Source organism: Oncorhynchus nerka, linkage group LG13 (genome assembly GCF_034236695.1).
Source record: "Oncorhynchus nerka isolate Pitt River linkage group LG13, Oner_Uvic_2.0, whole genome shotgun sequence".
In the NCBI taxonomy this organism is placed as follows: Eukaryota; Metazoa; Chordata; class Actinopteri; order Salmoniformes; family Salmonidae; genus Oncorhynchus; species Oncorhynchus nerka.
In genome coordinates this window covers 3282666-3294963 of record NC_088408.1, presented here as the reverse complement: position 1 = coordinate 3294963, position 12298 = coordinate 3282666, and the positions used below count along the sequence as shown (strand labels likewise).

At 47.6% G+C, this 12298-nt stretch overlaps 1 protein-coding gene across 1 annotated transcript in view; it reads left to right on the top strand.

Moving 5' to 3' along the window:
• The window catches only part of nbas (NBAS subunit of NRZ tethering complex), a 337178-nt gene that overhangs the window by 177444 nt on the left and 147436 nt on the right, over positions 1 to 12298 (top strand). Inside the window, 2 exon segments of the mRNA XM_065026122.1 lie at positions 2339 to 2449; positions 9607 to 9730. Coding sequence (XP_064882194.1) covers positions 2339 to 2449; positions 9607 to 9730 — 235 coding nt within the window.

Here is a 12298-nt window from a genome sequence, read left to right as displayed (position 1 = left end):
GTAGGTAGGTCTGTCTCCCACGGTAGTAGGTCTGTCTGTCTGTCCCCAGGGCTCTATCCCACGGTAGTAGGTCTGTCTGTCTGTCCCCAGGGCTCTATCCCACGGTAGTAGGTCTGTCTGTCTGTCCCCAGGGCTCTATCCCACGGTAGTAGGTCTGTCTGTCCCCAGGGCTCTATCCCACGGTAGTAGGTCTGTCTGTCTGTCCCCAGGGCTCTATCCCACGGTAGTAGGTCTGTCTGTCTGTCCCCAGGGCTCTATCCCACGGTAGTAGGTCTGTCTGTCTGTCCCCAGGGCTCTATCCCACGGTAGTAGGTCTGTCTGTCTGTCCCCAGGGCTCTATCCCACGGTAGTAGGTCTGTCTGTCTGTCCCCAGGGCTCTATCCCACGGTAGTAGGTCTGTCTGTCTGTCCCCAGGGCTCTATCCCACGGTAGTAGGTCTGTCTGTCTGTCCCCAGGGCTCTATCCCACGGTAGTAGGTCTGTCTGTCTGTCCCCAGGGCTCTATCCCACGGTAGTAGGTCTGTCTGTCTGTCCCCAGGGCTCTATCCCACGGTAGTAGGTATGTTTGTCTGTCCCCAGGGCTCTATCCCACGGTAGTAGTTCTGTCTGTCTGTCCCCAGGGCTCTATCCCACGGTAGTAGGTCTGTCTGTCTGTCCCCAGGGCTCTATCCCACGGTAGTAGGTCTGTCTGTCTGTCCCCAGGGCTCTATCCCACGGTAGTAGGTCTGTCTGTCTGTCCCCAGGGCTCTATCCCACGGTAGTAGGTATGTCTGTCTGTCCCCAGGGCTTTATCCCACGGTAGTAGGTCTGTCTGTCTGTCCCCAGGGCTCTATCCCACGGTAGTAGGTCTGTCTGTCCCCAGGGCTCTATCCCACGGTAGTAGGTCTGTCTGTCCCCAGGGCTCTATCCCACGGTAGTAGGTCTGTCTGTCTGTCTGTCTCCAGGGCTCTATCCCACGGTAGTAGGTCTGTCTGTCTGTCCCCAGGGCTCTATCACACGGTAGTAGGTCTGTCTGTCTGTCCCCAGGGCTCTATCCCACGGTAGTAGGTCTGTCTGTCTGTCCCCAGGGCTCTATCCCACGGTAGTAGGTCTGTCTGTCTGTCCCCAGGGCTCTATCCCACGGTAGTAGGTCTGTCTGTCCCCAGGGCTCTATCCCACAGTAGTAGGTCTGTCTGTCTGTCCCCAGGGCTCTATCCCACGGTAGTAGGTCTGTCTGTCCCCAGGGCTCTATCCCACGGTAGTAGGTCTGTCTGTCTGTCCCCAGGGCTCCATCCCACGGTAGTAGGTCTGTCTGTCCCCAGGGCTCTATCCCACGGTAGTAGGTCTGTCTGTCTGTCCCCAGGGCTCTATCCCACGGTAGTAGGTCTGTCTGTCTGTCCCCAGGGCTCTATCCCACGGTAGTAGGTCTGTCTGTCCCCAGGGCTCTATCCCACGGTAGTAGGTCTGTCTGTCCCCAGGGCTCTATCCCACGGTAGTAGGTCTGTCTGTCTGTCCCCAGGGCTCTATCCCACGGTAGTAGGTCTGTCTGTCCCCAGGGCTCCATCCCACGGTAGTAGGTCTGTCTGTCCCCAGGGCTCTATCCCACGGTAGTAGGTCTGTCTGTCTGTCCCCAGGGCTCTATCCCACGGTAGTAGGTCTGTCTGTCTGTCCCCAGGGCTCTATCCCACGGTAGTAGGTCTGTCTGTCTGTCTGTCCCCAGGGCTCTATCCCACGGTAGTAGGTCTGTCTGTCTGTCCCCAGGGCTCTATCCCACGGTAGTAAGTCTGTATGTCTGTCCCCAGGGCTCTATCCCACGGTAGTAGGTCTGTCTGTCTGTCCCCAGGGCTCTATCCCACGGTAGTAGGTCTGTCTGTCTGTCCCCAGGGCTCTATCCCACGGTAGTAGGTCTGTCTGTCCCCAGGGCTCTATCCCACGGTAGTAGGTCTGTCTGTCCCCAGGGCTCTATCCCACGGTAGTAGGTCTGTCTGTCTGTCCCCAGGGCTCTATCCCACGGTAGTAGGTCTGTCTGTCCCCAGGGCTCTATCCCACGGTAGTAGGTCTGTCTGTCTGTCCCCAGGGCTCTATCCCACGGTAGTAGGTCTGTCTGTCCCCAGGGCTCTATCCCACGGTAGTAGGTCTGTCTGTCTGTCCCCAGGGCTCTATCCCACGGTAGTAGGTCTGTCTGTCTGTCCCCAGGGCTCTATCCCACGGTAGTAGGTCTGTCTGTCTGTCCCCAGGGCTCTATCCCACGGTAGTAGGTCTGTCTGTCTGTTCCCAGGGCTCTATCCCACGGTAGTAGGTCTGTCTGTCTGTTCCCAGGGCTCTATCCCACGGTAGTAAGTCTGTCTGTCTGTTCCCAGGGTCAGAGTGGAGGCTCCAAGGCTGTAGGAGGAGAGGAGAACAGTGGTCTGGAGAGACAGGGTGTTAACCCCTTCTACCAGGGACAGTTTGATGATCCATATGTAGACCAGGTAAGTTGTGTGTGTGTGTGCTTGTGTTGTTCTCTACCTAACCCTGGTCTCTTCCTAACCCCGGTCTCTTCCTAACCCCGGTCTCTTCCTAACCCCGGTCTCTTCCTAGCCCCGGTCTCTTCCTAGCCCCGGTCTCTTCCTAGCCCCGGTCTCTTCCTAACCCAGTTCCCTTGTTGTTCTCTTCCTAACCCTGGTCTCTTCCTAACCCTGGTCTCTTCCTAACCCAGTTCCCTTGTTGTTCTCTTCCTAACCCTGGTCTCTTCCTAACACTATTAATGGCGCCGGAGGCGATTGCTGCCGTTTTAGTCTCCTAACCAACTGTGTTTTGTTGCATAGTTTGTAACTTATTCTGTACATGATGTTGCTGCCACCGTCTCTTATGACCGAAAAATAGCTTCTGGACATCAGAACAACGATCACTCACCTCGAACTTGACAAATATTTTTCCTCTAATGAGTCTGATGCGAAGGATATACTGGTTTTCCCAGACCAGTCCCAAATCCCTGTCATTCACATGACGAAACGACAGAGATACAGGGGGCGGAGGTCAGGGTGCCTTGTGAGAATTTGTCGGCGGGTGGGTAACCCTCCTCTACCATCCGTTCTATTGGCCAATAGGGATACAGAATATATGTGTTGCCACCCTGGGATCACTCACTACTCATAAAGCACCCTAGGATCACTCACTACTCATAAAGCACCCTGGGATCACTCACTACTCATAAAGCACCCTAGGATCACTCACTACTCATAAAGCACCCTAGGATCACTCACTACTCATAAAACACCCTAGGATCACTCACTACTCATAAAGCACCCTGGGATCACTCACTACTCATAAAACACCCTAGGATCACTCACTACTCATAAAGCACCCTGGGATCACTCACTACTCATAGAGCACCCTGGGATCACTCACTACTCATAAAGCACCCCGGGATCACTCACTACTCATAAAGCACCCTGGGATCACTCCTCACTACTCATAAAACACCCTGGGATCACTCACTACTCATAAAGCACCCTGGGATCACTCACTACTCATAAAGCACCCCGGGATCACTCACTACTCATAAAGCACCCTGGGATCACTACTCATAAAGCACCCTAGGATCACTCACTACTCCTAAAGCACCCTGGGATCACTACTCATAAAGCACCCTGGGATCACTACTCACTACTCATAGAGCACCCTGGGATCACTACTCACTACTCCTAAAGCACCCTGGGATCACTACTCATAAAGCACCCTAGGATCACTCACTACTCCTAAAGCACCCTGGGATCACTACTCATAAAGCACCCTAGGATCACTCACTACTCCTAAAGCACCCTGGGATCACTACTCCTAAAGCACCCTGGGATCACTCACTACTCCTAAAGCACCCTGGGATCACTCACTACTCATAAAGCACCCTGGGATCACTCCTCACTACTCATAAAGCACCCTGGGATCACTACTCACTACTCATAAAGCACCCTGGGATCACTACTCACTACTCATAAAGCAACCTGGGATCACTCACTACTCATAGAGCACCCTGGGATCACTCACTACTCATAAAGCACCCCGGGATCACTCACTACTCATAAAGCACCCTGGGATCACTCACTACTCATAAAACACCCTGGGATCACTCACTACTCATAAAGCACCCTGGGATCACTACTCACTACTCATAAAGCACCCTGGGATCACTCACTACTCATAAAGCACCCTGGGATCACTACTCATAAAACACCCTGGGATCACTCACTACTCATAAAACACCCTGGGATCACTCCTCACTACTCCTAAAGCACCCTGGGATCACTACTCATAAAGCACCCTGGGATCACTACTCATAAAGCACCCTGGGATCACTCACTACTCATAAAGCACCCTGGGATCACTACTCACTACTCATAAAACACCCTGGGATCACTACTCAGTACTCATAAAGCACCCTGGGATCACTACTCATAAAGCACCCTGGGATCACTACTCACTACTCATAAAGCACCCTGGGATCACTACTCATAAAGCACCCTGGGATCACTCACTACTCATAAAGCACCCTGGGATCACTACTCACTACTCATAAAGCACCCTGGGATCACTCACTACTCATAAAGCACCCTGGGATCACTCACTACTCATAGAGCACCCTGGGATCACTACTCACTACTCATAAAGCACCCTGGGATCACTACTCACTACTCCTAAAGCACCATGGGATCACTACTCCTAAAGCACCATGGGATCACTACTCACTACTCATAAAGCACCTTGGGATCACTACTCACTACTCATAAAGCACCCTGGGATCACTACTCACTACTCATAAAGCACCCTGGGATCACTCACTACTCATAAAGCACGCTGGGATCACTCACTACTCATAAAGCACCCTGGGATCACTACTCACTACTCATAGAGCACCCTGGGATCACTACTCACTACTCATAAAGCACCCTGGGATCACTACTCACTACTCATAGAGCACCCTGGGATCACTCACTACTCATAAAGCACCCTGGGATCACTACTCATAAAGCACCCTGGGATCACTCACTACTCATAAAGCACCCTGGGATCACTACTCATAAAGCACCCTGGGATCACTACTCATAAAGCACCCTGGGATCACTACTCATAAAGCACCCTGGGATCACTACTCATAAAGCACCCTGGGATCACTACTCATAAAGCACCCTGGGATCACTACTCATAAAGCACCCTGGGATCACTACTCACTACTCATAAAGCACCCTGGGATCACTCACTACTCATAAAGCACCCTGGGATCACTACTCATAAAGCACCCTGGGACCACTACTCACTACTCATAAAGCACCCCGGGATCACTCACTACTCATAAAGCACCCTGGGATCACTCACTACTCATAAAGCACCCTGGGATCACTCACTACTCATACAGCACCCTGGGATCACTACTCACTACTCATAAAACACCCTGGGATCACTACTCACTACTCATAAAGCACCCTGGGATCACTACTCAGTACTCATAAAACACCCTGGGATCACTACTCAGTACTCATAAAACACCCTGGGATCACTACTCACTACTCAGAGCACCCTGGGATCACTACTCACTACTCAGAGCACCCTGGGATCACTACTCACTACTCAGAGCACCCTGGGATCACTACTCACTACTCAGAGCACCCTGGGATCACTACTCACTACTCATAGAGCACCCTGGGATCACTACTCACTACTCAGAGCACCCTGGGATCACTACTCACTACTCATAGAGCACCCTGGGATCACTACTCAGTACTCATAAAGCGTCCTGTCTGTCCTGTCTGTCCTGTCTGTCCTGTCTGTCCTGTCTGTCTGTCTGTCCTGTCTGTCTGTCTGTCTGTCTGTCTGTCTGTCTGTCTGTGTCTGTCTGTCTGTCTGTCTGTCCTGTCTGTCCTGTATGTCCTGTCTGTCCTGTATGTCCTGTCTGTCCTGTCTTGTCTGTATGTCCTGTCTGTCTGTATGTCCTGTCTGTCTGTATGTCCTGTCTGTCTGTATGTCCTGTCTGTCTGTATGTCCTGTCTTCCCTGTGTGTCCTGTATGTCCTGTCTGTCTGTCTGTCCTGTCTGTCTGTATGTCCTGTCTGTCTGTGTATGTCCTGTCTGTCCTGTATGTCCTGTCTGTCTGTCTGTCCTGTATGTCCTGTCTGTCCTGTCCTGTCTGTCTGTCTGTCTGTCCTGTATGTCCTGTCCTGTCTGTCTGTCCTGTATGTCCTGTCTGTCCTGTCCTGTCTGTCTGTCTGTCTGTCCTGTATGTCCTGTCCTGTCTGTCTGTCCTGTATGTCCTGTCCTGTCTGTCTGTCTGTCTGTCCTGTCCGTCCGTCCTGTTGCTCCTCTTTATACACTGAGTATGGTTGCATGCTATAATACGATTATTAAGTCAGATGAATATAATAGTTTGATTTCAACGTTCACTTGCTTTGAAATCAGGCTACCTGAGGGGACGTTGATAAAGGCAGAACATCGGCAATCAATTTAACTTATACCACAGCGCCAATGTTATTTATGTAAAGCATATTTTATTCTGAATTCAGACATATAAAGTTTCTATGTGGGAACTATTTTTAATTCTTTGTTTTCCGAACTGTTTTCCGAACTTTTGTCACGAAACAAAACAAACAGGGATCTCCGGCTGCTCAGCTACAGCCCAGACCGCTGTTATCTCTGAAGGTGTTTACTTAATCATTACAAAGATGGCTCAGAAAACCAGGTGTTTTAATGTTTACTTCCAGTATCACCTTACGCAGATTAAGATGTACCATAGTAAGGTGTTTTCATGACTAATGCTCTGCCTACTGCCAGCATCAGTTTAGCCTAATGATTAGTAACCGTAGTAACCGAGGCCTAAGCTGATCAAATGTCTGGTTTGTATTCTGAACAATAGTATATATATTATACTATACTGAACAATAGTATATATATTATACTGTACTGAACAATAGTATTGGTCACATACACATGGTTAGCAGATGTTATTGGTCACATGGTTAGCAGATGTTATTGGTCACATGGTTAGCAGATGTTATTGGTCACATGGTTAGCAGATGTTATTGGTCACATGGTTAGCAGATGTTATTGGTCACATGGTTAGCAGATGTTATTGGTCACATGGTTAGCAGATGTTATTGGTCACATGGTTAGCAGATGTTATTGGTCACATGGTTAACAGATGTTATTGGTCACCTGGTTAGCAGATGTTATTGGTCACCTGGTTAGCAGATGTTATTGGTCACCTGGTTAGCAGATGTTATTGGTCACATGGTTAGCAGATGTTATTGGTCACATGGTTAGCAGATGTTATTGGTCACATGGTTAGCAGATGTTATTGGTCACATGGTTAGCAGATGTTATTGGTCACATGGTTAGCAGATGTTATTGGTCACATGGTTAGCAGATGTTATTGGTCACATGGTTAGCAGATGTTATTGGTCACATACACATGGTTAGTAGATGTTATTGGTCACATACACATGGTTAGCAGATGTTATTGGTCACATGGTTAGCAGATGTTATTGGTCACATGGTTAGCAGATGTTATTGGTCACATGGTTAGCAGATGTTATTGGTCACATGGTTAGCAGATGTTATTGGTCACATGGTTAGCAGATGTTATTGGTCACATGGTTAGCAGATGTTATTGGTCACATACACGTGGTTAGCAGATGTTATTGGTCACATACACGTGGTTAGCAGATGTTATTGGTCACATACACGTGGTTAGCAGATGTTATTGGTCACATGGTTAGCAGATGTTATTGGTCACATACACATGGTTAGCAGATGTTATTGGTCACATGGTTAGTAGATGTTATTGGTCACATACACATGGTTAGCAGATGTTATTGGTCACATACACGTGGTTAGCAGATGTTATTGGTCACATGCTTAGCAGATGTTATTGGTCACATGCTTAGCAGATGTTATTGGTCACATGGTTAGCAGATGTTATTGGTCACATGGTTAGCAGATGTTATTGGTCACATGGTTAGCAGATGTTATTGGTCACATGGTTAGCAGATGTTATTGGTCACATGGTTAGCAGATGTTATTGGTCACATACACATGGTTAGCAGATGTTATTGGTCACATACACATGGTTAGCAGATGTTATTGGTCACATACACATGGTTAGCAGATGTTATTGGTCACATACACATGGTTAGCAGATGTTATTGGTCACATACACGTGGTTAGCAGATGTTATTGGTCACATACACGTGGTTAGCAGATGTTATTGGTCACATACACGTGGTTAGCAGATGTTATTGGTCACATGGTTCGCATATGTTTTTGGTCACGTACACGTGGTTAGCAGATGTTATTGGTCACATGGTTCGCAGATGTTATTGGTCACATGATTAGCAGATGTTATTGTGGATGTAGCTAAATGCTTGTGCTTCTAGCTCCGACAGTGCGGTAATAACTAACAATTCACAACATATACCCTAAATACACTTAAATCTAAGTTAGGAATGGATTAAGAATACATGCATATATATACAGTGATTCCTAGTCTATGTATATAGGCAGCAGTCTCAAATGTGCTGGAGATGGCTGTTTAACAGTCTGATGGCCTTTGAGATAGAAGCTGTTTTTCAGTCTCTCGGTCCCAGCTTTGATGCACCTGTCCTGACCTCGCCTTCTAGATGATAGCGGTGTGAACAGGCAGTGGCTCGAGTGGTTGTTGTCCTTGATGATATTTTTGCTCTTCCTCTGACATCAGGTGCTGTAGGTGTCCTGGAGGGAAGTTTGCCCCCGGTAATATGTTGGGAATACCGCACCACCCTCTGGAGAGCTTTGTGGGCGGTACAGTTGCATCTGTAAAAGTTTCTGAGGGTTTTAGGTGCCAAGCCAAATTTCTTCATCCTCCTGTGGTTGAAGAGGCTCTGTTGCGCGTTCTTCACAACACTGTCTGTGTGGGTGGACCATTTAATTTTGTCAGTGATGTGTTTGCTGAGGAACTTGAAGCTTTCCACCTTCTCCACTGCGATCCCGTCAATGTGGATAGGGGGGGGTGCTCCCTCTGCTGTTTCCATCCACCTGACAGGTGTGGCATATCAAGAAGCCGATTAAACAGCACGATCATTACACAGGTGCACCTTGTGCTGGGGGACAATAAAATGCCAAGTGTACCAAGTTTTGAGGGAGTGTGCAATTGGCTGACTGCAACAAGGTCCACCAGAACTGTTGAATGATCATTTCTCGACCATATGCTGCCAACCGGTTAACCGGCCTCGTGTGTAACCACGCCAACCCAGGACATCCACATCCTGGGTTCTTCACCTGTGGGATTGTCTGGGGGGGGGGGGGAGTATTTATTTCTGTAATGAAGCCAGTTTGTGGGGAAAAACTCATTCTGATTGGCTAGGCTCCCCAGTGGGTGGGCCTATGGCCTGGCTGCCAGGTGGGTGGGCCTATGGCCTGGCTGCCAGGTGGGTGGGCCTATGGCCTGGCTCCCCGGTGGGTGGTCCTATGGCCTGGCTGCCAGGTGGGTGGGCTTATGGCCTGGCTGCCAGGTGGGTGGGCCTATGGCCTGGCTGCCAGGTGGGTGGGCTTATGGCCTCCCAGGCCCACCCATGACTTCACCCCATCTCATTCTAAACCTCTTGTCTCTTTCTTGTCTCTCTCAGAGTGAAGATGTGTATGGGTCGTATGATGCCGTACCTCAGGAGCAGTTTGCTGAGGTTCTACTGCGGACTGGGAAGCTGGCTGAGACCAAGACAGAGGGACAGACCCTGTTCCCTGCCACAGAGGGTAATACACAAACACACACTGGGGGAGGGAGGGAGAGAAAAAACACCACTGGGGGAGGGAGGGAGAGAAAAAACACCACTGTAAACTCAACCCATATTTATGTTTATTTATTTTCCCTTTTGTACTTTAACTATTTGCACATCGTTACAACACTGTACATAGACATAATATGACATGTGAAATGTTTACCATGTTTTGTGAGTGTAATGTTCACTGTTCATTTCTATTGTTTATTTACATTTTGTTTATATATTTCACTTGCTCTGGTAATGTAAACGTATATTTCCCATGCCAATAAAGCCCGAGGGAGGGAGGGGAGGGACTGTTCTAGTGCCCTCGCCAATTAATTGATATATATGTTGAAGAGGGTGGGGCTTAAGCTGCATCCCTGTCTCACCCCACGGCCTTGTGGGAAGAAATGTGTGTTTTGCCTATTTTAACCGCATACTTGTTTGTCTACATGGATTTTATAATGTTGTATGTTTTCCCCCCAACACCACTTTCCATCAATTTGTATAGCAGACCCTGATGCCAAATTGAGTCAAACATTTTTTAAATCAACAAAGCATGAGAAGGATGTTTGTTTTGGTTTGTTTGTTTGTCAATTAGGGTTATGCAGGGTGAATATGTGGTCTGTTGTACGGTAATTTGGTAAAAAGCCAATTTGACATTTGCTCAGTACATTGTTTTCGCTGAGGAAATGGACAAGTCTGCTGTTAATGATAATGCAGAGGATTTTCCCAAGGTTGCTGTTGACCCATATCCCCAGTAGTTATCGGGGTCACATTTGGTTCCAAATATTGGGGAAGATGCCAGAGCTAAGGATGATGAGAGTTTTAGTATGGCCAAATTGGAATTTGTGTTCTGTATATTTGATCATTTCATTGAGGATACCATCATCACCACAGGCCTTTTTGGGTTGGAGGGTTTGTATTTTGTCCTGTAGTTCATCCAATGTAATTGGAGAATCCAGTGGGTTCTGGTAGACTTTAATAGTTGATTCTAAGATTTGTTGTTGATTTTTGTATATATTTTTGCAATTCATTCTTTGTTATAGGGCTAAAAAGATTGGAGAAGTGGTTTTATCCAAACATCTCCGTTTAACCACTCCGTTTAACATCTCCGTTTAACATCTCCGTTTAACATCTCCGTTTAACATCTCCGTTTAACATCTCCGTTTAACATCTCCGTTTAACATCTCCGTTTTCTCCGTTTAACATCTCCGTTTAACATCTCCGTTTAACATCTCCGTTTAACATCATTATTTGTTGTTTGTTTAGAGTTTTCCAATTTTCCAATTTTCCCCAGAAATGGTTCGATTCTATGGTTTCTTCTGAGCTGATTTCTGACGTGTGCTGTTCCTTCTTTTTCCTTAGTTTATTTTTGTATTGATTTAGTGATTCTCCATAGTGAAGGAGTAAGACTCAATTTTTAGATTTGATAGGGAAGCTGAGAGGTCAAATATACTGTTTAGATGTTCTACCTTCTCTATTACAGTGAAACCTTTAGTTAAACGGAGATGTTAAACGGAGATGTTAAACGGAGATGTTAAACGGAGATGTTAAACGGAGATGTTAAACGGAGATGTAAAACGGAGATGTTAAACGGAGATGTTAAACGGAGATGTTAAACGGAGATGTTAAACGGAGATGTTAAACGGAGATGTTAAACGGAGATGTTAAACGGAGATGTTAAACGGAGATGTTAAACGGAGATGTTAAACGGAGATAATTGTCTAGAAGGGATTGAATTTGTTGTTGCTTAATTGTTTTTTTGTAGATTTCTACACTACTCTCCTTCTATCTATAGCATTTCTTATTATTACTCATTTACTTTGGCTTTAATGCCTCATGATTGAGTAATGCTCTTTTCAAATAGACTGATTTTGCTTATGTTGTCGTAGTTGTGCCAAGGGGGGCATATGGGGGAGGGGATGCTGTCACCTCCAGGTTGGTGTTTGTCCACCTGTGTGCTGAGGGTGTCAGGTTCTTGTCCAGTTCTGGCATTTAGGTCGCCACAGACTAGTAGATGTCCCTGGGCCTGGAAATGGTTGATTTTCCCCTCTAGGATGGAGAAGCTGTCTTCATTAAAGAATGGGGATTCTAGTGGGGGGATATAGGGATTCTAGTGGGGGGATATAGGGGATTCTAGTGGGGGGATATAGGGGATTCTAGTGGGGGGATATAGGGATTCTAGTGGGGGGGATATAGGGGATTCTAGTGGGGGATATAGGGGATTCTAGTGGGGGGGATATAGGGATTCTAGTGGGGGGATATAGGGATTCTAGTGGGGGATGTAGGGGATTCTAGTGGGGGGATTCTATAGGGGATTCTAGTGGGGGGGGGATATAGGGATTCTAGTGGGGGGATATAGGGGATTCTAGTGGGGGGATATAGGGATTCTAGTGGGGATTCTAGTGGGGGGTCTTCATGTAGGGATTCTAGTGGGGGATATAGGGATTCTAGTGGGGGGATATAGGGGATTCTAGTGGGGGGGGATTTTAGTGGGGGATATAGGGATTCTAGTGGGGGGGATATAGGGGATTCTAGTGGGGGATATAGGGATTCT